Source organism: Lithobates pipiens, unplaced genomic scaffold, assembly GCF_037356315.1.
Source record: "Lithobates pipiens isolate NorthernLeopardFrog02 unplaced genomic scaffold, aLitPip1_a1.2 Scaffold_120, whole genome shotgun sequence".
NCBI lineage: Eukaryota > Metazoa > Chordata > Amphibia > Anura > Ranidae > Lithobates > Lithobates pipiens.
Genome location: NW_027507708.1, coordinates 290083 through 316668, shown reverse-complemented (window position 1 = coordinate 316668; position 26586 = coordinate 290083). Strand labels below are relative to the sequence as shown.

Here is a 26586-nt window from a genome sequence, read left to right as displayed (position 1 = left end):
TGTGGATGCTGTTGCTGGTACTATGGGCCTAAGATGATGATCCTGATCAGGGTATTGATCCTGAGGTGGGGCTAGGTATCAGACTTGCCGCCGTGCTTGAGGCTATTAGCGCGCAAGTTGATCAGGGGATGCCTATATGGATGCGGAAGGAGTTGTTGTATTCGGTTGCTGGCTGTTCCAGCTACCTTTACTTAAGGTGGAGGTCTCCGCTCAGAAAAGAAGTCTGGCTGTGATCTGGAATAGTCGTCCTAGGATAGCGTAAAAAATGGAAAGGAGGCCGGAGGTAGGGGTATGCTAACCTATGGTTGTTCCAGAGGAAGGCGAAAAACCCCCTGACAGTAGCAGCCAAACGCACCAGTGGGGCAAAAATTCCTTCCTGACCCCCGTAGGCGGTCGGACGGAGTCCCTGGAACAATCACTGGGGGGGGGGGGGGAGTGGAGGTGCGAGCTTACCTGGCTGCGGTTGTCCCCTTTAAACACTCTGGTTCCGGTGAATCTGGCTTGCTGTCAGCCTGACGTTTCTGGAAAGCTGTCTGGTTGCCCCTTGCAGTGGGATCTTTAAAATGGAGGGGAGGATGGAGGTAGGATAGAGGTTAGAGACTCCTGTCTTAACTCCTGTTTTCAACTCCTGGTTGTTAACTCTCCACTTGTGTTCACAAAATCCACATGCAAGCCACAATCAGGGAGCAAGCTCCTGGAGGAGTTTGTATAACTACCTTTATACACCTGTGAACAATTAACCCCTCCCCTAATTTGACAGGAAGAAAGAGGGGGAAAAAAAAATGCTGTTTAAAAAGTGTCAGAAAAAAGGTCTTTTAAAAACTGCTAGCAAATGTATCAAATAAAGGAGGGGAGAAAATAAAACACCCCCAAAAACAACACTTGCAAGCAGAAGCAGTCAAGCAGAAGCAGTCAAAGCACAACTCCTGGTTGTTAACTCTCCACTTTAGTTCAAAAAATCCACTTGTGTTCACAAAATCCACATGCAAGCCACAATCAGGGAGCAAAAAAAAAAAAACTATTTTTCAGAAATAAAAAACTGATAATTAGCATGTGCGTATGTATTCACCCCCTTTGTTATGAAGCCCATAAAAAGCTCTGGTGCAACCAATCACCTTCATTAGTCACGTAATTGGTGAAATGATGTCCACCAGTGTGCAATCTATGTGTCACATGATCTGTCATTACATATACACACCTTTTTGACAGGCCTCAGAGGCTGAAACGCCTAAGCAAGAGGCACCACTAACCAAACACTGCCATGAAGACCAAGGAACTATCCAAACAAGTAAGGGAAAATGTTGTTGAGAAGTACAAGTCAGGGTTAGGTTATAAAAAAATATCCAAATCTTTGATGATCCCTAGGAGCGCCATCAAATCTATCATAACCAAATGGAAAGAATATGGCACAACAGCAAACTTGCCAAGAGACAGCTGCACACCAAAACTCACGGACCGGGCAAGGAGGTCATTAATCAGAGAGGAGCACAAAGACCTAAGGTAACCCTGGAGAAGCTGCAGAGTTCCACAGCAGAGACTGGAGTATCTGTACATAGGACGACAATAAGCCGTACGCTCCATAGAGTTGGGCTTTATGGCAGAGTGGCCAGAAGAAAGCCATTACTTTCAGCAAAAACCAAAATGGCACGTTTGGGGTTTGCGAAAAGGCATGGGGGAGACTCTCAGAATGTATGGAGGAAGGTGCTCTGGTCTGATGGGACTAAAATTGAACTTTTTGCCCATCAAAGAAAACACTATGTCTTGCGCAAAACCAACACATCACATCACCCAGAGAACACCATCCCCACCGTGACCACATGGTGGTGGCAGCATCCTGCTGTGGGGATGTTTTTCAGCAGTTAGGACTGGGAAACTGGTCAGAGTTGAGGGAAAGATGGATGGTGCTAAATACAGGGATATTCTTGAGCAAAACCTGCACCACTCTGTGTGTGATTTAAGGCTAGGATGGAGGTTCACCTTCCAGCAGGACAATGACCCCAAAACACATTGCTAAAGCAACACTTGAGTGGTTTAAGGGGAAACATGTAAATGTGTTGGAATGGCCTAGTCAAAGCCCAGACCTCAATCCAATGGAAAATCTGTGGTCAGGCTTAAAGATTGCTGTTCACAAGTGCAAAGCATCCAACTTGAAGGAGCTGGAGCAGTTTTGCAAGGAGGAATGGGCAAAAATCCCAGTAGTAAGATGTGGCAAGCTCATAGAGACTTATCCAAAGAGACTTGGAGCTGTGATACCTGCAAAAGGTGAATCTACAAAGTATTGACTTTAGGGGGGTGAATAGTTATGCACATTGACTTTTTCTGTTATTTTGTCCTATTTGTTGTTTGCTTCACAATAAAAAAAAAAATAAACATCTTCAAAGTTGTGGGCATGTTCTGTAAATTAAATGATGCAAATCCTCAAACAATCCATGTTAATTCCAGGTTGTGAGGCAACAAAACACAAAAAATGCCAAGGGGGTGAATACTTTTGCAAGGCACTGTACTTACACCTGAAGAACGTCAATGTTGCCACATGAATGGATTGTGGGGAACCTGAGCATTACGTGAGATCCTGCCCCGCCAAGATCTTTCTGCTGATCAGATCCTTGCAGTCACCAACGCTTCCCCTCACCTCGCTCTTTCCATTTTGTTGCAGCCCCCCAGAAAGAACATGCAGGTTCCCGCTATCGTTGATCCCCGCAAAACACTGCATTCCTTTATGTTCCAAGACCCAAGGACTACTTATACATCTTGTCGACGGATCTGCCATCTGGTCTGGTCCAGGCACTCAGGAAACCATCCCTATTTCTGCCAGCATATCCAATCTTCACCAGGAACATTTATGCCTCAATATCATCTCTTCGCCCTTGTTTCCAGTTATCCTGGGTATGCCCTGGCTCAAGACCCACAACCCCTGTAGCATTGACTGGACTACCAGAGAAGTTACCTTCCCTTCTCCATACTGTTTTCAACATTGCCTTCCAAAGACCTCCAACCAGTCTGCAGCTTTGATGTGCCTGGATACCGAAGCTCGCCAATTAGTCCTCGAGGCATACCACGACTTCATGGATGTCTTTAGTAAGAAAGGTGCAGAGACTCTTCCCCCTCACCGGGTCTATGACTGCCCTATCGAGCTACTTCCTGGGGCCAAAGTACCTTTTGGAAGGATTTTCCCTTTAACTGAACTGGAGCTGGCAGCACTTAAAGACTATATTGATAATGACCTTAGGAAAGGATTTATCCGCTCATCTACATCCCCAGCAGGCGCTGGCATTTTCTTCGTGGAAAAGAAGGACCATACCCTTCGGCTGTGTGTCGATTATTGGGAGCTGGATAAGGTGACCATTAAAAACTGTTCCCCTCTCCCCTTGGTACCTGAACTTTTCCAGAGACAGGTGCGGCAGTCATCTTTACTAAATTAGACATTTGAGGGGCCTATAACTTGGTCCGCATTAGGAAAGGTGCTGAATGGAAGACAGCTTTTCGCACCCGATTCAGACATTTCGAATCTCTTGCCATTTGGGCTTTGCAATGCCCCTGCCACCTTCCAACATTTTATAAATGACATTTTCAGAGACTACCTGGACTTATTCGTCATCATCTACCTAGATGACATCTTGATCTTTTCTGCTTCCATCAATAGCTATCGCCAACACGTCCGGTGTGTGTTAGAGCAGCTCCGACAACATGGCCTTTATGCAAAGTCTGAGAAATGTGAATTTGAACAACAAAGCATACAGTTTTTGGGACTCAATTGAAGGCATCAAAATGGACCCCCAGAAAATTTCCACTATCCTTGAGTGGCCTGCTCCTGTGGATAAAAAGGGGGTTCAGCGGTTTGTGGGCTTTTCAAACTTTTATCGGAAATTTATTAAAGGAGTTTTCGGCCATCATCTCCCCTATTACCCAGCTGACCAAGCAGGGAGTTTGTTTCCATTGGACTCCCGAAGTCCAAACTGCTTTTGACACCCTCAAGAGACTTTTTACTTCCACTTCTGTGCTGAAACACCCTGACCCGGCTCTCCAGTTTGTCTTGGAGGTCGATGCATCCAAAGTCGCTGTTGGGGCAGTATTCTCACAACGACAAGGTCCCAAGGCTCTCCTGTTTCCCCTTGGCTTCTTTTCACGCAAGCTAACTGCTCGTGAAAGAAATTACGAAGTGGGGGACAGAGAACTATTAGCAAAAAAAGCGGTTTTGGAGGAGTGGCGGTACCTTCTGGAAGGAGTAGCTCACCCGATTCTGATCTATACGGACCATAAAAACCTAGAATACCTGAAATCTGCAAGAAGGTTAAAGCCACATAAAGCCAGGTGGGCACTGTTCTTTTGCAGGTTTGCTTTCCATGTTACCTACAGACCAGGGTCTAAAAACACCAAACCGGACGCTTTGTCCCACATGTTTAATGACCCCAAAGTGCCTACCTCTCCGAACACTATTCTGTCGGCAGAAAACTTTCTCCTACTACAAGAAGATCTTTTAAGTCGGATTAAGCAAGCTTCCAGTGAAAACCCCCCTCCCGCAGAAGCAGGGCTGCTAGCGAAAGATGGTCTGTTCTGGCTCGATGTCAAAATCTTTATTCCAGAAAATCTCGGGTCACCATACTCGAGCTCTGCCACGATCATGTACTAGCCAGGCACTTCGGTGTTTCAAAAACTTCTGATCTAGTGCAACGCACATTCTAGTGGCCGCAAGGTGCAAAGGACTGCAAAAGATACGTGGAGTCATGTACCATCTGTACTCGCAACAAAGGTAATAAGGCCAGGGCTTGCTGAAACCATTACCTGCTCCAGAGAGGCCTTGGAAATGAATTTCCATGGACTTTATTGTTGAGCTTCCCCCTTCAGAAGCCCATACTGCCATCTTTGTGGTAGTGGATTGGCTGTCCAAGTTGGCACACTTCATCCCCTTGAAAGGAACACCCTTGGCACCGGAAACTGCATACATTTTTATTAGGGAAGTCATCAGACTTCATGGAGTACCAGCCGACATAATTTTGGACAGGGGGGTTCAATTTACCTCTCGGTTCTGGAGAGCACTATGCAGTTCCCTTGGTATCGAGTTATCTTTTTGTTCAGCATATGTCCCTCAGATGAATGGGCAAACAGAGAGAATGAACCAGACTCTCAAGCAGTACCTTCACTGTTTTCCCTCCTTTTCTCAGGACGACTGGTTCTCTCTGTTGCCATTGGCAATTGCCATTAACAATTCTACCCACTCTACCATCAAGCAGACCCCGTTTTTAGCCAATTATGGTTACCACCCATCATTTCTGCCTAACTCTGTTCCCGAATGTTCTCTACCAGCTGTTCTCAAGACTGTGGATTTTTTCAGTACCAATAATAAATTGCTGCAGGAAACCATGACCAGAGCACAAGGACTTAACAAAGAGACTTTTGATAAAAAAGCAATAATGAATTGCAGGAAGAGAAATAACCGTGTTCAATATCTCATCAAATGGAAGTGCTACGGTTCTGATGAAAACTCGGAGCCTGAAAGTAACATACATGCCAAGCATCTGAGTCAAGCCTTCAAGAGATCCCATCCTGAAAAATGGCCCGGTTGGGCATCCGGAGGCTGCCCCTTGTAAAGGCTGGCTGGGGACAGTGGTTCATCACCTGTCTGTGCGTGTGCGCAGGTGCCAAGGCATGGCAACGCGTGTGCACCCGGGTGCTCGCACGCGCACGGTTACTGGCGCCAGGTGGGCTATTTAAACCCAGTTCTCCTTTCAGACCTTGCTGCTTGATCTACAGTGTTCCTGAGTTTATCTTCTGACCCAATCTAATCTTGTGTTGACCCGGCCTGACCTGTGACCTTCCCTGCCTTCTGCCTGCCTCTGACCTCCAGCTTGACTATGACTCTGCATCTGCCTCATCCTATGGTCCATCCATGCTCATCTGTTACCGACCCTGCCTGCTCCACGATCCCATCTCTGCCTTCTGCATCTGTTCCTGCACTGACCGTCTGGTTTGACCTGGCTTGCCTGACTCTTCTGTGTGCCTGCTCCAGAGCGACCTATCTGTTCCTGTGTGTTTCCTGCTGTCGGTTGGTTCCTGTCCGCTGCCGCTAAGGTCTGCTTATCCAGCTACAGTTTCCTGAAGACTGCCTGATCTATCTTGCGGCTGTCGATCCTGCTAGGCACTTGTGCTACCTTAGACTCCTGTGCCTCCTGTCTCCACTATCAGGGGCTGCGAGGCGGGGACGCAAGAAAGGTCTCCTTCTGCATTCCAGGCTCACGACTAGGTACGTGACAATATCTCTCCCCCCTCCCCTCTAGCTTCTAATACCCCTGTTAACCCCTTCATTCTTTCATCACAAACCACACATATAGAACATGGGCTAACAGGGGTAAAAGGAAATGCAGAGTCCGGTGGGGTTGTATGGTGAGTCTGATTAGGGCAGATCAGACTGAGGTTCTCGGTCACCCTGTGCCCTTAATAGACACAGGGTAATTTACACATAGGAGGGGCCAGCTGAGCTGGACAAGGAGTTTCCAGAGCTCTTCAAGGTAATGTGGGTTCCACAAGCCCCCCGCCCAATATGACTCATCACAGAAGGTTCTGCCTTTACTTTAACCACCCAATCAGTCTCAGTGTTGTAAAAGTTGCATTCATAGGATTCTTTCTATTTCTCATACATGAGGCTTGCTATGTACCTAACCAAAGACTCATTGGGTATGCGGGGGATGCATGCAATTTGGCTTCAAGGTCCGTACAGAACAAAAAAAAAACGTGAGGCAATCACATGAGCAGGGGGATGAAAATTCAGAAGTGCTCTGTACACAAAGTACTGGATACAAGGCAGATAAAATAAAGTATGTGTGTGTATATATATATATATATATTATTTTTCGTTTTCTTTCATTGTAACTGGGGTTCCTCTGTTAGCTATTGTAGGAAATAACTAAACACAAAGCAGAAGGGTTTATCTTGTATCCAATAATGCTAATGGCATCTGACAGTATTACTTAATAAATGCTCCAGCTGCGGGCGTGTGTAGTCTGTATTGGATATTGGAGGCATTATACCCGCTCCTCCATCTGTCAGCCGCCATCCTTTTAAATAACAGTGTAATCCTGTTATAAGACTGGACAGAAGGGTGATTAGGTGTTGCTCAGGGACAGAAGGGTGATTAGGTGTTGCTCGGGGACAGAAGGGTGATTAGGTGTTTTCCCTCGGGGACAGAAGGGTAATTAGGTGTTGCTCTGGGACAGAAAGGTGATTAGGTGTTGCTTGGGAACTGAAGGGTGATTAGGTGTTGCTCGGGGACAGAAGGGTGATTAGGTGTTGCTCGAGGACAGAAGGGTGATTAGGTGTTGCTCGGGGACAGAAGGGTGATTAGGTGTTTTTCCTCGGGGACTGAAGGGTAATTAGGTGTTGCTCGGGGAAAGAAGGGTAATTAGGTGTTGCTCTGGGACAGAAAGGTGATTAGGTGTTGCTCGGGGACTGAAGGGTGATTAGATGTTGCTTGGGGACAGAAGGGTGATTAGATGTTGCTCGGGGACAGAAGGGTGATTAAGTGTTGCTCGAGGACAGAAGGGTGATTAGGTGTTGCTCGGGACAGAGGGGTGATTAGGTGTTGCTCGGGACAGAAGGGTGATTAGGTGTTGCTCGGGACAGAGGGGTGATTAGGTGTTGCAAGGGGACAGAAAGGTGATTAGGTGTTGCTGGGGGACAGAAGGTTGATTGAGTATTACTTGGGGGCCCCGGGGGTTTGTACAGCTTTCACAATGAACTGCTTTAGCTCTTAGGCCGCGTACACACGCGCGGACTGTTCGCCCAACTTTGTCCGCTGAACAGTGTTTGGGCGGACAGTCCGCTCGTGTGTGGGCTTTCAGCGGACAGTTTCAGCGGACAGTTGGACGGACAAGGTTTTTCGGAAATTCCGTAAAACTGTCCGCTGAAACCTTGTTTCAGCGAACAGTCCGCTCGTGTGTAGGCTTGTTCGTCAAACAAAGTTGCGCGCATGCTCAGAAAGGATTTTCACGCCGAAAGCTATAATGCAGTGTATAGGACGTCGTATTTTTCGTCCCGTCGTGCGTGCCGTTCACGTCATCGCGCACGGTTTCAGCAAACTGTTCGTCCGTCGTGTGTGGCCATGTCCGTCCATGCTAAGTTTGAGCGGACTGTTTGCCGAAACTGTTGGACGGACAAAGTTGGGCGAACAGTCCGCGCGTGTGTACGCGGCCTTAGTTGTTTGAATGATAAATATTTTTATTGTTGGATAAAATCTCTCTGAAAGTGAACTTGTCACAAACTGAGAATTTTAACTATTATAAAGGAATTATAATATCCCCCTTATTCTTCTTATTCTCTGGGTTTTCATTTTTTATTATATATAAAAGACAGAAAATTTTGAATAAAAAACACAATCTTTTCTACTTTCTGTTATAAAACATATCCAATGAAATCGAATTTCTTCTTAAATTTTGGCCAAAATGGATTCTGCTCCATCTTTGGTAAAAATATCCCAATAAGTGTATATCGATTGCATGAAAGTTATATCGTCTATAAATTTGGGATGGAGGTCAATTACTTTTGGTGCCTTGGACCACATCATTCTTTATCAATTTAATCCTAAGCAGCTTCAGCCTGAGTATTAAAGCCTGTCCTTTGCCAGCATGCTTAGAGAATGTCTCTTACTCTTTGTGTAGAAGACGTCACATTAATGGCCATAGTTTTGCAAAGACTGTGTGACACTAGGTACTGCCATAACAACGATATCCGTCCTCATAGTAGGGACGTACATCGGTGTGCGCCGGTCTGGATTAATGTCTAAACTGCTGGCAACAAAAGAGAAAATGTCCAAATTGAGCCCAAAGTGTCAATATTTTGTGTGGTCGCCATTATTTTACAGCACTACCTTAACCATCTTGGGCATGGAGGTCAGCAGAGCTTCACAGGTTGTCACTGGAGTCCTCTTCCCCTCCCCCATGATGACATCACAGAGCTGGTGGATGTTGGAGACCTTCCCCTTCTCCACCTTCCGTCTGAGGATGTCCCACAGATGACCAATAGGGTTTAGGTCTGGAGACATGCTTGGCCAGTCCATCACCTTTACCCTCAGCTTCTTTAGCAAGGCAGTGGTGGTGTTGGAGGTGTGTTTGGGGTGGTTATCATGTTGGAATACTGCCCTGCGGTCCAGTCTCTGAAGGGAGGGGATCATGCTCTGCTTCAGTATGTCACAGTACATGTTGGCATTCATGGTCCCCTCAATGATCTGTAGCCCCCCAGTGCCGGCAGCACTCATGCAGCCCCAGACCATGACACCCCCACCACCATGCCTGACTGTAGACAAGACACACTTGTCTTTGTCCTCCTCACCTGGTTGCCCCCACACACGCCTGACACCATCTGACACCAAATACCTTTATCTTGGTCTCATCAGACCACAGGACATGGTTCCAGTAACCCATCTCCTTAGTCTGCTTGTCTTCAGCAAACTGTTTGTGGTCTTTCTTGTGCATCATCTTTAGAAGAGGCTTCCTTCTGGGATGACAGCCATGGAGACCAATTTGATGCAGCGTGTGGCGTATGGTCTGAGCACTGATAGGCTGACCCCCCCACCCCCCCACCCCTACAACCTCTGCAGCAATGCTGGCAGCACTCATACGTCTATTTCTCAAAGACAACCTCTGGATATGACGCTGATCACGTGACCTCAACTTCTTTGGTGGACCATGGCGAGGCCTGTTCTAAGGGGAACCCGTCCTGTTATACCGCTGTATGGTCTTGGCCACCGTGCTGCAGCTCAGTTTCAGGGTCTTGGCGATCTTCTTATAGCCTAGGCCATCTTTATGTAGAGCAACAATTCTTATCTTCAGATCCTCAGAGAGTTCTTTGCCATTGGGTGCCATGTTGTACTTCCTGTGACCATTATGAGAGAGTGAGAGCGATAACACCAAATTTAACACACCTGCTCCCCATTCACACCTGAGACCTTGTAACACTAACGAGTCACATGACACTGGGGAGGGAAAATTGCTAAATGGGTCCAATTTGGAGATTTTCACTTAGGGGTGTACTGACTTTTGTTGCCAGCAGTTTAGACATTAATGGCTGTGTGTTGAGTTATTTTGAGGGGACAGGAAATTTACACTGTTATACAAGCTGTACACTCACTACTTTATATTGTGGACAAGTGTCATTTCTTCAGTGTTGTCACATAAAAAGAGAGAAGAAAAGATTTACACAAATGTGACTGAGGGGTGTACTTACTTTTGTCACATACCGTATATATTATATATATATATATATATATATATATATATATATATATATATATAGTATTTGCAGATTTTAGTTCTGAACCAGTGTTCATTTTGGTAGAATTTTGGCACTCAAATCTATTGGGTGTAATTAAATTGTAATGCATTATTTATTATTTCTCTACAATTTCCAAACCCATTACAGATGGTCCCCGACCTACAAACGGAAGGAGATAACAGAAAGTGAGAGGAAATCTCCCCCTAGGAAGGGAAATTCTCTCCTGTAAGAGTTGATATGGGAAAAACGAGTCTCCTCTCCACTGATGATTTATCCCAATCCTTGTTTTACTAAAAACCTCAAATTTTCAAAATCTATTTGTCATTGGGACAGACAGTGAGGTGAAATCTTCTGAAGAGTGGCACAGACAGCAAAACAAAGTTTACAGGGGTGATAACCCTTCCCTATGTTTTCCAAAAAGCTTAAAAATAGATTTTTTTGGCTAGAGCTACACTTACAAAATGTACCAGTTCCGACTGTCCTGTATCCGGGGGGGCGGCTGTACACGGCTGCAGCGAGACATCGGATAGGTTAGTATTTAGGGATGAACATGCACTACGGACCAGTGATCATTTTGACATCAAATTTAATTTTAGTCGTATTTTAGTCATCTCAATTGTTTTTGTTTTTGTCGTATTTTAGTCAACGAAATGAACGCTGTTCTGAACACAATAAACATAAAAGTTCTATATGAGTTCATTATTCTATACGTCTCCCGCACAGCCCTCCCAGCAAACACCCGGCCCACATGACTGCCGAGATTTGTCATGCAAATGAGATCAGTGATATTATTTAAATAGCTCCAACGACCTTCTAATCCTAATCTGCTTTAATGACATCACCGTAACACCGGGGCTTTAAAGAAGAATTACTCCATTGAACAGGTGTGTGTTCAGCCAGTCCCTCGTTTGGCGTCCGATCGGTGTGAACGTTCAGCCAGTCCCTCGTTTGGCGTCCGATCGGTGTGAACGTTCAGCCAGTCCCTCGTTTGGCGTCCGATCGGTGTGAACGTTCAGCCAGTCCCTCACTTGGAGTACGATCGGTGTGAACGCTCAGCCAGTCCCTCGCTTGGAGTACGATCGGTGTGAACGCTTAGCCAGTCCCTCGCTTGGAGTACGATCGGTGTGAACGCTCAGCCAGTCCCTCGCTTGGAGTACGATCGGTGTGAACGCTCAGCCAGTCCCTCGCTTGGAGTACGATCTGTGTGAACGCTCAGCCAGTCCCTCGCTTGGAGTACGATCGGTGTGAAAGCTCAGCCAGTCCCTCGCTTGGAGTACGATCGGTGTGAACGCTCAGCCAGTCCCTCGCTTGGAGTACGATCGGTGTGAACGCTCAGCCAGTCCTTCGCTTGGAATACGATCGGTGTGAAAGCTCAGCCAGTCCCTCGCTTGGAGTACAATCGGTGTGAACGCTCAGCCAGTCCCTCGCTTGGAGTACGATCGGTGTGAACGCTCAGCCAGTCCCTCGCTTGGAGTACGATTGGTGTGAACGCTCAGCCAGTCCCTCGCTTGGAGTACGATCGGTGTGAACGCTCAGCCAGTCCCTCGCTTGGAGTACGATCGGTGTGAACGCTCAGCCAGTCGGTGTGGATGACCCAGCTAGGACCAGCATGAAGTCCATTCCGGAGGAACCCTTGCAGAACAGTCCCAGCGGACGGCCGGAGGGACGAGCAGGTCATTAGACTTTCCTTCTCTTTGTTTGCTGGTTGTAGATATTGCTGGAGGGGAGGGGAGATGTTGGGTTCTACCCCAGAGGAGGTTCTCTTCCAATACCGCATGTGATGACATTTCCTTTTGTAGCAATTCTTTCACATTATTGTAGAACCGATTGAAATAATGTAGAATGCTTCAGTTTTGAGCGATCGCTGACTTCACAGAAGAAAGTTGTATTGATTAGGAGTTTGGTTGCAGGAAGCCCGACACCTCCTCAGGTTTTCCTGTAGTGTAGAGCTCCCCCTAGAGGAGGCGCTGAATTGTCTCCTGATTTCTCAGCACCTCGCTCACCCAGCACTTACTGACACAACTTGAGGGATTTCAAAGAATTTATTAGGCCAAGCATAGCCTAGAAGAGAAGCAATGTACATAGGCATTCAATAAGACAATATTACTCTGTGGTGGCGGCTGGTGGTTTTTTTTCTTTTTAGGGTGGCAACAAATAACCATCTCCCATTGGTTGGTCGGATTGTGTCACGCCCCCCGGCACTTACCCCATCCAGGTTGGGGGTGGGTATATGGGCATCTATGGGCAGCGGGCAGTGGTCGGGTTGTGGGCACCTACGGGGAGTGGTGGGTAACGAGCTCCAGCGGACTCCTACGGGTGGCGGGCAGCGGCTCCTGTGTCCTCTTCCGTCATGCGGCTCCTCCCCCCTCCTCCTAGGCATCCAATAGGATCACCTGTCCTTTCAGCCAATTAGGTGACAGGTCTCAAGACTCACTTCCTGATTGTCCGGGAGGAGGAGGATCAGTGTGGTGATGGCAAATATTAATTCGCTATTGCCACACGACTGGGTGGGATTGGGGCACAGTGCTCTGCACCCCTAGCCCACCCTTTTTTGAAGCCCACTAGAGCCTCTGGCTCTAATCACGTGCTTCAAAAAAAATCCATCCATACTTTCCGCACCCTGTATGTAGTTCACTGCACTCCCTGCACTGGAGAAAATCCATAGATGAGCTTTGCAAAGTGACCTACTTAACCACTTGCCGACCAGCCGCCATTACAGCTGTCATTATACAGCGGCAGGTTGGCACGACTGCGTGAATCACCGTAGGGGCATCGCCAGAGCTGATGTCTGCCGGCCACCCGTGATCACTCCTCAGAGAGCCAGAACAGGGATCTGTCAATGTAAACAAACAGATCCTCGTTCTGACAGGAGAGTAGACAGAGATCGTCTGTTTCTAGTGATCAGGAACAGCGATCTCTCAGTACTTCCAGTCAGTCCCCTCCCCCCACAGTTAGAAACACCTCCCTATGGAACATGTAACCCCTTGAGCGCCCCTAGTGTTAACCCCTTCCCTGCCAGTGACAGTTATACAGTAATCAGTGGCTATTTTTAGCTCTGATCGCTGTATAAATGTTAATGGGCCCAAAAAAGTGTTAAAAGTGTCCAATCTGTCTGCTGCAATGTCGCAGTCCCGCTAAAAATCGCTGATCACTGGCATTACTAGTAAAAAAATATATATATAATAACAATGCCATAAATATATCCCCTATTTTGTAGATGATATAACTTTTGCGCAAACCAATCAATAAAGACTTATTGCGATTTTTTTTACCAAACAACTGTAGAAGAATGCGTTTCGTCCTAAACTGAGGAAGAAATTTGTTTTTTTTTATTTCTTTTTTGCGATATTTGTTATAGAAAAATTATTATTTTTTTTTTTTAAATTGTCTGACGTTTTTTGTTTATAGCACAAAAAATAAAATTAGCAGAGGCGATCAAATACCACCGAAAAAAAGCTCTATTTGTGGGGAAAAAAGGACATACATTTTGTTTGTGTACAGCGTCGCACGACCACGCACTTCTCAGTTAAAGCGACGCAGTGCCGAATCGCCCCAAAAAAAGTTCCACCCAAAAATTTAACTTCCGATTTAAGTGTTAGAGACCCCCCTAATATGCTACATTTGGCATGTCATTTTTTTGGGGGAGGGGAGTGGGTACCCTGTTTTTACAGGCACCCAGCTCCCACTTCCTCCCCTGGCACCGCGGTGCCAAAAGGAAGATCACCTCTCCCCCCTTCCCTCCACGTCACAGGTCCCAGAAGATTGTCTGGCCATTCACAGCGTGCAGCGCGGCTCGCGCATGCGCAGTGTGTGATCACAGTTAGAATTCTGGCACTGCGGAGAGGAGGTGGTGAGGAGCGGGGCTTTGTACACCTGCATCCCTGGACTGTGGGACAGGTGAGTGTCCGAATATTAAAAGTCAACAGCTACACTTTTTGTAGCTGCTGAATTTAAGTGGGTGGAACTCCGCTTTAAGGGGGTAAATTCTTCCGGGGCTGAAGTAGTTAATGGCTGCTGCACTTCTGCATTAATGAATATTCTGTTTAACCCTGTCCATAGTGCAGAAGCATAATACAGCAGCAACAAAGGAAGACGTTCCACAGCAGTTATCAGCTACAGTCCAAGTTGCAGCAACATTTAAAGCTCAACTCTGGGCTTGCACGCCGGCTCACGGCACGACTCCTGAAGAAATGGCACAGCTGCCATTACTTCGGTGCGCATGCATCAATGACATCAGCAGCAGCGCATATACTGAATATCTCCTGAACGGTGCAAATTTAGGAGATATTCAAGGTACCTAGAAGAAAGCCTTAATCTAGGATCACCTGTAGGGAGATTCATCCTCTCTATGTGTCCTGTTTGCCATGATCATTACAAGTGCATGTAAAAGGAAATCCCACATTTTTTAGAGGGGAAGTCCAATGGTGACATTACTTCTGATGACTTGGGGGTCCCCAAGAGATTCTCTTACTTTGCAGGGATTTCCTCCCACTTCCTGTTTGGCTATAGGACAGGAAGTTAAGGTAAATTTCCTCAATGGGACAATGGCAAAAATAAACCTTACAGGGGTTATAACACTCCCTTACCCAATCCAACATGGAAAATTTTATTTTGCCTATAGTTCTACTTTAAGGCTTCAAAAAACAACCAGCAGGGGGCAGTACTAGCTTTGTGTCTATGGAGGAGGTTTCCATTGCCATGCGACTACCTACAAGTAGAATTATGTGATCTGATCTCTAAAATAAATGTAAAAACATTTCTGGGATCGATATGCAGAACGATTTATTGCCACATCCGGCTCCATGCACACTCACTTCAAAAAATGCTCCTAGACGCAGTTTTACCTTATATTTATGTTTCTGCTCCTAGAAGTAAACAGTACTCTCCTATGTGTCCCTTATGTGTCCCCAATGTGTCTCCTATGTGTGCCCTATGTGTCCCCTATGTGTCCCCAATGTGTCCCCTATGTATCCCCAATGTGTCCCCTATGTGTCCCCAATGTGTCCCCCATGTGTGCCCTATGTGTCCCCAATGTGTCCCCTATGTGTGCCCTATGTGTCCCCAAAGTGTCCTCTATGTGTGCCCTATTTGTCCCTTATGTGTCCGCAATGTGTCCCTTATATGTCCCCAATATGTATCCTATGTGTCCCCAATGTGTGCCCTATGTGTCCTCAATGTGTCCCCAATGTGTCCCCTATGTGTCCCCAATGTGTCCCCTATGTGTGCTCTATGTGTCCCCAATGTGTCCCCTATGTATCCCCTATGTGTCCCCAATGTGTCTCCTATGTGTTCCCAATGTGTCCCCTATGTGTGCCCTATGTGTCCCCAATGTGTCCCCTATGTGTGCCCTATGTGTCCCCAAAGTGTCCTCTATGTGTGCCCTATGTGTCCGCAATGTGTCCCTTATATGTCCACAATGTGTATCCTATGTGTCCCCAATGTGTGCCCTATGTGTCCCCAATGTGTCCCCTATGTGTTCCCAATGTGTCCCCAATGTGTCCCCTATGTGTCCCCAATGTGTTCTCAATATGTCCCCAATGTGTCCCCAATGTGTCTCCTATGTGTCCCCAATGTGTCACCAATGTTTCCCCTATGTGTCTCCTATGTGTCCCCAATGTATCCCCAATTTGTCCCCTATGTGTCCCCTATGGGTGCCCTATGTGTCCCCAATGTGTCCCCTATGTGTGCCCTATTTTTCCCCAAAGTGTCCCCTATGTGTCCCCAATGTGTCCCTTATATGTCCCAAATGTGTATACTATGTGTCCCCAATGTGTCCCCAATATGTCTCCTATGTGTCCCTTATGTGTCCCCAATGTGTCTCCTATGTGTCCCCAATGTGTCCCCAATGTGTCTCCTTTGTGTCCCCAATGTGTCTCCTTTGTGTCTCCAATGTGTTTCCTATGTGTCCCCAATGGGTGCCCTATGTATCCCTAATGTGTCCCCAATGTGTCTCCAATGTGTCCCCAATGTGTGCCCTATGTGTCCCCAATGTGTGCCCTGTGTCCCCTATGTGTTCCCAATGTGTCCCCTATGTGTCCCCAATGTGTCCCCTATGTGTGCCCTATGTATCCCCAATGTGTCCCCTATATGTCCCCAGTGTGTCCCCAATGTGTCCCCAATGTGTCCCCAATGTGCCTCCTGTGTGTCTCCAATGTGTCTCCTATGTGTCTCCAATGTGTCTCCAATGTGTCCCCAATGTGTCTCCTATGTGTCTCCTATGTGTCTCCTATGTGTCCCCAATGTGTCCCCAATGTGTCACCAATGTGTCCCCAATGTATCCCCAATTTGTCCCCTATGTGTCCCTTATGTATCCCCTATTTGTCCCCAATGTGTCCTCTATGTATCTCCAATGTGTCCCCTGTGTGTCTCCTATGTGTCTCCTATGTGTCCCCAATGTGTCCCCTATGTGTGCCCTATGTATCCCCAATGTGTCCCCTATATGTCCCCAGTGTGTCCCCAATGTGTCCCCAATGTGTCCCCAATGTGTCTCCTATGTGTCCCCAATGTGTCCCCAATGTGCCTCCTGTGTGTCTCCAATGTGTCTCCTATGTGTCTCCAATGTGTCTCCAATGTGTCCCCAATGTGTCTCCTATGTGTCCCCAATGTGTCCCCAATGTGTCCCCAATGTATCCCCAATTTGTCCCCTATGTGTCCCTTATGTATCCCCTATTTGTCCCCAATGTGTCCTCTATGTATCTCCAATGTGTCTCCTGTGTGTCTCCTATGTGTCCCCAATGTGTCCCCAATGTGTCACCAATGTGTCCCCAATGTATCCCCAATTTGTCCCCTATGTGTCCCTTATGTATCCCCTATTTGTCCCCAATGTGTCCTCTATGTATCTCCAATGTGTCCCCTGTGTGTCTCCTATGTGTCCCCAATGTGTCTAATAATGTGTCTTCTATGTGTCCCCAATGTATCCCCAATTTGTCCCCTATGTGTCCCTTATGTATCCCCTATTTGTCCCCAATGTGTCCTCTATGTATCTCCAATGTGTCCCCTGTGTGTCTCCTATATGTCCCCAATGTGTCTAATAATGTGTCTTCTATGTGTGCCCTATGTGTCCCCAATGTCATATTGAGAGATAGGAGATACATAGATACATAGGGGACACATTGGGGAAACATTGGAGACACATTGGGGACACAAATAGGCCACATTGGGGACACATAGGGGACATATAGGAGACACACAGGGGACACATTGGAGATACATAGAGGACACATTGGGGACAAATAGGGGATACATAAGGGACTACAATGTGTCCCACTCCCCAATGTGTCTCCTCTGTGTCCCCAATGTGTCTGCTATGTGTCCCCAAAGTGTCCCCAATGTGTCTCCTATGTGTCTCCAATATGTCTCCAATGTGTCCCACTTCCCAATGTGTCTCCTATGCGTCCCCAATGTGTCTCCTATGTGTCTCCAATGTGTCCCTATTGTGTCTCCTATGTGTCTCCAATGTGTCCCCAGAGTGTCCCCAATGTGTCTTTTATGTGTCTCCAATGTGTCTCCAATGCATCCCACTCCCCAATGTGTCTCCTATGTGTCCCCAATGTGTCTCCTATGTGTCTCCAATGTGTCTCCAATGTGTCCCCAATGTGTCTCAAATGTGTCCCCAGAGTGTCCCCAATGTGTCTTTTATGTGTCTCCAATATGTCTCCAATGAGTCCCCAATGTGTCTCCTATGTGTGCCCTATGTGTCCCCAAAGTCACATTGAGAGATAGGAGATACATAGGAGATATATAGGGGACACATTGAAGACACATTGGAGACACATTGGGGACACATTGGGGACACATTGGGGACACATAGGGGAGACATAGGGGACATATAGGAGACACATAGGGGGCACATCGGGGACACATTGGAGACACATTGGGGACACATTGCGGACACATAGGAGATACATAGGGGACACATTGGAGACACATAGGGGACATACAGGAGACACATTGGTGACACATAGGGGACATACAGGAGACACATTGGAGACACATAGGGGACATATTGGAGACACATTGGGGACACATTGTGGACACATTGGGAACACATAGGAGATACATAGGGGACACATTGGAGACACATTGAGGACACATTGGGGACACATTGGGGACACATAGGAGACACATAGGGGACACATTGGGGACACATTGGAGACACATTGTAGACACAATGGGGACACATAGGAGATACATAGGAGACACATTGGGGACACATTGAAGACACATTGGAGACACATAGGAGACACATAGGAGACACATTGGGGACACATTGGAGACACATTGGGGACACATTGGAGACACATTGTAGACACATTGGGGACACATTGGGGACACATAGGAGATACATTGGGGACACATTGGGGACACATTGGAGACACACAGGAGATACATAGGGCACACATTGGGGACACATTGGAGACACATAGGAGATACATTGGGGACACATTGGGGACACATTGGAGACACATAGGAGACACATTGGGGACACATAGGGGACACATAGGAGACACATTGGGGACACATTGGGGACACATTGGAGACACATTGGAGACACATAGGAGACACATTGGGGACACATAGGGGACACATAGGAGACTCATTGGGGACCATTGGAGACACATTGGGGACACATTGGGTTGGGGACCATTGGAGACACATTGGGGACACATTGGAAACACATTGTAGACACATTGGAGACACATTGGGGACCATTGGAGATACATTGGGGACACATTGGAAACACATTGTAGACACATTGGAGACACATAGGAGACACATAGAGGACACATTGGAGATACATTGGGGACACATTGGGGACACATTGGGGGCACATTGGAGACACATTGGGGACACATTGAAGACACACTGGGGACACATTGGAGACACACTGGGGACACATTGGAGACACATTGTAGTCACATTGGGGACACATAGGAGATACATAGGAGACACATTGTAGACACATTGGGAACACATAGGAGATACATAGGGGACACATTGGAGACACATTGAGGACACATTGGAGACACATTGGGGACACATAGGAAACACATAGGGGACACATTGGGGACACATTGGGGACACATTGTAGACACAATGGGGACACATAGGAGATACATAGGAGACACATTGGGGACACATTGGGGACACATTGGAGACACATTGGAGACACATAGGAGACACATTGGGGACACATTGGAGACATATTGGGGACACATTGGAGGCACATAGGAGACCCATTGGGGACACATTGGAGACACACAGGAGACACATAGGGCACACATTGGGGACACATTGGAAACACATAGGAGACACATTGGGGACACATAGGGGACACATAGGAGACACATTGGGGACACATTGGGGACACATTGGAGACACATTGTAGACACATTGGAGGCACATAGGAGATACATAGCAGACACATTGGGGACACATTGGAGACACAGAGGAGACACATAGGGCACACATTGGAGACACATTGGAGACACATTGGAGACACATTGAGGACACATAGGAGACACATAGGGGACACATAGGAGACACATTGGGGACACATTGGAGACACATTGGGGATACATAGGGGACACATAGGGCACACATTGGGGACACATTGGAGACACATTGGAGACACATAGGAGACACATTGAGGACACATAGGAGACACATAGGAGACACATTGGAGACACATAGGAGATACATAGGAGACACATTGGGGACACATTGGAGACACATGGGGGACACATAGGAGACACATAGGAGACACATTGGGGACACATTGGGGACACATAGGAGACACATAGGAGACATATTGGGGACACATTGGGGACACATTGGAGACACATTGTAGACACATTGGAGACACATAGGAGATATATAGGAGACACATTGGGGACACATTGGAGACACACAGGAGACACATAGGGCACACATTGAGGACACATTGGGGACACATTGGGGACACATAGGAGACACATTGGGGCACATTGGGGACACATTGGAGACACACTGGGGACACATTGGGGACACATTGGGGACACATTGAGGACACATTGGGGACACATTGGGGACACATAGGAGACACATTGTAGACACATTGTAGACACATTGGAGACACATAGGAGATACATAGGAGACACATTGGGGACACATTGGAGTCACACAGGAGACACATAGGGCACACATTGGGGACACATTGGAGACACATTGGGGACACATTGGAGACACATTGGGGACACATAGGAGACACATAGGAGACACATTGGGGACACATTGGAGACACATTGGGGACACATTGGAGACACATTGGGGACACATTGGGGACACATTGGAGACACATTGGGGACACATAGGAGACACATAGGAGACACATTTGGGACACATTGGGGACACATTGGAGACACATTGGCGACACATTGGAGACACATTGGAGACACATTGGAGACACATTGGGGACACATTGGGGACACATAGGAGACACATAGGAGACACATTGGGGACACATTGGGGACACATTGGGGACACATTGGGGACACATAGGAGACACATAGGAGACACATTGGGGACACATTGGGGACACATTGGGGACACATAGGAGACACATAGGAGACACATTGGGGACACATTGGGGACACATTGGGGACACATAAGAGACACATTGGGGACACATTGAGGACACATTGGAGACACATTGTGGACACATTGGGACACATAGGAGACACATAGGAGACACATTGGGGACACATAGGAGACACATAGGAGACACATTGGGGACACATTGGGGACACATTGGGGACACATAAGAGACACATTGGGGACACATTGAGGACACATTGGAGACACATTGGGACACATTGGGGACACATAGGAGACACATAGGAGACACATTGTGGACACATTGGGACACATAGGAGACACATAGGAGACACATTGGGGACACATTGGAGACACATTGGAGACACATTGGGACACATAGGAGACACATAAGAGACACACTGGGGACACATTGGGGACACATAGGAGACACATAGGAGACACATTGGGGACACATTGGAGACACATTGGAGACACATAGGAGACACATAGGAGACACATTGGGGACACATTGGGGACACATAGGAGACACATAGTAGACACATTGGGGACACATTGGAGACACATAGGAGACACATTGGGGACACATTGGGGACACATAGGAGACACACTGGGGACACATTGGGGACACATAGGAGACACATTGGGGACACATTGGAGACACATAGGAGACACATAGGAGACACATTGGGGACACATTGGGGACACATTAAAGACACATTGGGGACACATAGGAGACACATAGGAGACACACTGGGGACACATTGGGGACACATAGGAGACACATTGGGGACACATTGGAGACACATAGGAGACACATAGGAGACACATTGGGGACACATTGGGGACACATTGGGGACACATAGGAGACACATAGGAGACACATTGGGGACACATTGGGGACACATTGGGGATACATTGGAGACACATTGGGACACATTGGGGACACATTGGAGACACATGGGGGACACATAGGAGACACATAGGAGACACATTGGGGACACATTGGGGACACATAGGAGACACATAGGAGACATATTGGGGACACATTGGGGACACATTGGAGACACATTGTAGACACATTGGAGACACATAGGAGATATATAGGAGACACATTGGGGACACATTGGAGACACACAGGAGACACATAGGGCACACATTGAGGACACATTGGGGACACATTGGGGACACATAGGAGACACATTGGGGCACATTGGGGACACATTGGAGACACACTGGGGACACATTGGGGACACATTGGGGACACATTGAGGACACATTGGGGACACATTGGGGACACATTGGGGACACATAGGAGACACATAGGAGACACATTGGAGACACATTGTAGACACATTGTAGACACATTGGAGACACATAGGAGATACATAGGAGACACATTGGGGACACATTGGAGTCACACAGGAGACACATAGGGCACACATTGGGGACACATTGGAGACACATTGGGGACACATTGGAGACACATTGGGGACACATAGGAGACACATAGGAGACACATTGGGGACACATTGGAGACACATTGGGGACACATTGGAGACACATTGGGGACACATAGGAGACACATAGGAGACACATTTGGGACACATTGGGGACACATTGGAGACACATTGGCGACACATTGGAGACACATTGGAGACACATTGGAGACACATTGGGGACACATAGGAGACACATAGGAGACACATTGGGGACACATAGGAGACACATAGGAGACACATTGGGGACACATTGGGGACACATTGGGGACACATAGGAGACACATAGGAGACACATAAGAGACACATTGGGGACACATTGAGGACACATTGGAGACACATTGGGACACATTGGGGACACATAGGAGACACATAGGAGACACATTGTGGACACATTGGGACACATAGGAGACACATAGGAGACACATTGGGGACACATTGGAGACACATTGGGACACATAGGAGACACATAGGAGACACACTGGGGACACATTGGGGACACATAGGAGACACATAGGAGACACATTGGGGACACATTGGAGACACATTGGAGACACATAGGAGACACATAGGAGACACATTGGGGACACATTGGGGACACATAGGAGACACATAGTAGACACATTGGGGACACATTGGAGACACATAGGAGACACATTGGGGACACATTGGGGACACATAGGAGACACACTGGGGACACATTGGGGACACATAGGAGACACATTGGGGACACATTGGAGACACATAGGAGACACATAGGAGACACATTGGGGACACATTGGGGACACATTAAAGACACATTGGGGACACATAGGAGACACATAGGAGACACACTGGGGACACATTGGGGACACATAGGAGACACATTGGGGACACATTGGAGACACATAGGAGACACATAGGAGACACATTGGGGACACATTGGGGACACATAGGAGACACATAGGAGACACATTGGGGACACATTGGGGATACATTGGAGACACATTGGGACACATTGGGGACACATTGGAGACACATTGGGACACATAGTAGACACATAGGAGACACATTGGGGACACATTGGGGACACATAGGAGACACATAGGAGACACATTGGGGACACATTGGAGACACATTGGAGACACATTGGGACACATAGGAGACACATAGGAGACACATAGGGGACACATTGGGGACACATTGGGGACACATAGGAGACACATAGGAGACACATTGGGGACACATTGGGGACACATTGGGGACACATAGGAGACACATTGGGGACACATTGGAGACACATTGGGGACAGATAGGAGACACATAGGAGACACATTGGAGACACATTGGGGACACATTGGAGACACATTGGGGACACATTGGGGACACATAGGAGACACATTGGGGACACATTGGAGACACATTGGGGACAGATAGGAGACACATAGGAGACACATTGGAGACACATTGGAGACACATTGGGGACATATAGGAGACACATTGGGGACAGATAGGAAACACATAGGAGACACATTGGAGACACATTGGGGACACATTCGGGACACATTCGGGGCACACAGGAGACAGATTGGAGACACATAGGGGACACCTTGGGGACACATTTTAGACACATTGGAGAAAATGTGTCTTCAATATGTGAGAGGTTCGAGGCACTGGGAGGTATGAGGCACTGGGAGGTGAGAAGTACGGGGCACTGGGGGGTGAGAGATACGTGGTACTGGTAGGTGAGAGGTACGAGGCATTTGGGGGTGAGAGGAACGGAGCACTGGGAGGTGAGAGGTACGAGGCACTGGGAGGTGAGAAGTACAGGGCACTGGGGGGGTGAGAGGTACGGGGCACAGGTAGGTGAGAGGTACGAGGCACTGGGAGGTGAGAGGTATGGGGCACTGGGAGGTGAGAAGTACGGGGCTCAGGTAGGTGAGAGGTATGAGGCACTGGGAGGGGAGAGGTACGAAGCACTGGGAGGTGAGAGGTATGAGGCACTGGGAGGTGAGAGGTACGAGGCACTGGGGGTGAGAGGTACGTGGCACTGGGAGGTGAGAGTTACGAGGCACTGGGAGGTGAGAGGTGCGAGGCACTGGGAGGTGAGAGGTACGGGGCACAGGTAGGTGAGAGGTACGAGGCACTGGGAGGTGAGAGGTACGGGGCACTGGTAGGTGAGAGGTACGAGGCACTGGGAGGTGAGAGGTACGGGGCACAGGTAGGTGAGAGGTACGAGGCACTGGGAGGTGAGAGGTACAAGGCACTGGGAGGTGAGAGGTACGGGGCACAGGTAGGGGAGAGATACAAGGCACTGGGAGGTGAGAGGTACGAGGCACTGGGAGGTGAGAGGTACGGGGCACTGGGAGGTGAGAGGTAAGAGGCACTGGGAGGTGAGAGGTACGAGGCACTGGTGGGTGAGAGGTACGAGGCACTGGGGGGAGAGGTAAAAGGCACTGGGGGGTGAGAGGTACGAGGCACTGGGGGGAGAGGTACGAGGCACTGGGAGGTGAGAGGTACGAGGCACTGGGAGGTGAGAGGTACGAGGCACTGGGGGGGAGAGGTACGAGGCACTGGGAGGTGAGACGTACGAGGCACTGGGGGTGAGAAGTACGAGGCACTGGGGGGTGAGAGGTACGAGGCACTGGGGGGGAGAGGTACAAGGCACTGGTGGGTGAGAGGTACGAGGCACTGGGGGGAGAGGTACGAGGCACTGGCGGGTGAGAGGTACGAGGCACTGGGGGGTGAGAGGTACGAGGCACTGGGGGGAGAGGTACAAGGCACTGGGAGGTGAGAGGTTCTAGGCACTGGGGGGTGAGAGGTACGAGGCACTGGGGGGTGAGAGGTACGAGGCACTGGGAGGGAGAGGTACAAGGCACTGGGAGGTGAGAGGTTCGAGGCACTGGGGGGTGAGAGGTACGAGGCACTGTGGGGTGAGAGGTACGAGGCACTGGGGGGTGAGAGGTACGAGGCACTGGGGGGTGAGAGGTACGAGGCACTGGGGGGAGAGTTACGAGGCACTGGCGGGTGAGAGTTACGAGGCACTGGGGGGAGAGGTACGAGGCACTGGGGGGGGAGAGGTACGAGGCACTGGGGAGAGAGGTACGAGACACTGGTGGGCGAGAGGTACAAGGCACTGGGGGGGAGAGGTACGAGGCACTGGGGGGTGAGAGGTACGAGGCAATGGGAGGGAGAGGTACGAGGCACTGGGAGGGAGAGGTACGAGGCACTGGGAGGTGAGAGGTACGAGGCACTGGGAGGTGAGAGGTTCGAGGCACTGGGGGGTGAGAGGTACGAGGCACTGGCGGGTGAGAGGTACGAGGCACTGGGGGGAGAGGTAAAAGGCACTGGGGGTGAGAGGTACGAGGCACTGGGGGGAGAGGTACGAGGCACTGGGAGGTGAGAGGTACGAGGCACTGGGAGGTGAGAGGTACGAGGCACTGGGGGGAGAGGTACGAGGCACTGGGAGGTGAGACGTACGAGGCACTGGGAGGTGAGAGGTACGAGGCACTGGGGGGTGAGAGGTACGAGGCACTGGTGGGTGAGAGGTACGAGGCACTGGGGGGAGAGGTACGAGGCACTGGCGGGTGAGAGGTGCGAGGCACTGGGGGGTGAGAGGTACGAGGCACTGGGGGGAGAGGTACGAGACACTGGTGGGCGAGAGGTACTAGGCACTAAGGGGAGAGGTACGAGGCACTGGGGGGTGAGAGGTACGAGGCACTGGGAGGGAGAGGTACGAGGCACTGGGAGGTGAGAGGTTCGAGGCACTGGGGGGTGAGAGGTACGAGGCACTGGCGGGTGAGAGTTACGAGGCACTGGGGGGAGAGGTACGAGGCACTGGCGGGTGAGAGGTACGAGGCACTGCGATGGATGAAATATGACACTTGCTGTTTGTATAAAGCAGGATTTATTTTTAGATGAATATTTTCACGCCAGTTCTCACCTGACGATGAATCTGGACGCTTCCCATCATTCTTCGGTGCTGCCGGACCAGTTCAGGCTGAAGAACCAGTTTGAGTTCAATGGAAGAATCTCAGTGAAATGATAGAAAATCTTCAGATTTCATCCATTCACAAGGCAAAATAGAAAGATTCTATGGCAGAACTCCGACCACACAGCATCTGACACAATGAAAACACATTTTATATACTTTATATCTATGAGCTGCATATCTTTTCCAAGTTCCTTCACCAGCACTTTTGATCTGCATGTAACCCTGACCCACCCAATCCATCTAACCCTAACCCTCCCA

At 48.6% G+C, this 26586-nt stretch overlaps 1 protein-coding gene across 5 annotated transcripts in view; it reads left to right on the top strand.

The window, feature by feature from the left end:
* Positions 1–26586, top strand: part of EML1 (EMAP like 1) — a 157118-nt gene that overhangs the window by 14795 nt on the left and 115737 nt on the right. For 3 of the 5 annotated variants that reach the window (XM_077474696.1, XM_077474695.1, XM_077474692.1), the window contains exon 1: positions 11163–11936. The exons of 1 other annotated variant lie outside the window; for it this stretch is intronic. In XM_077474696.1, coding sequence (XP_077330822.1) covers positions 11873–11936 — 64 coding nt within the window. In that variant the 5' untranslated portion in view covers positions 11163–11872. Of the gene's footprint in view, positions 1–11161; positions 11937–26586 lie in introns of those variants that run through there. One more of the 5 variants, XM_077474690.1, reaches the window with a different exon arrangement.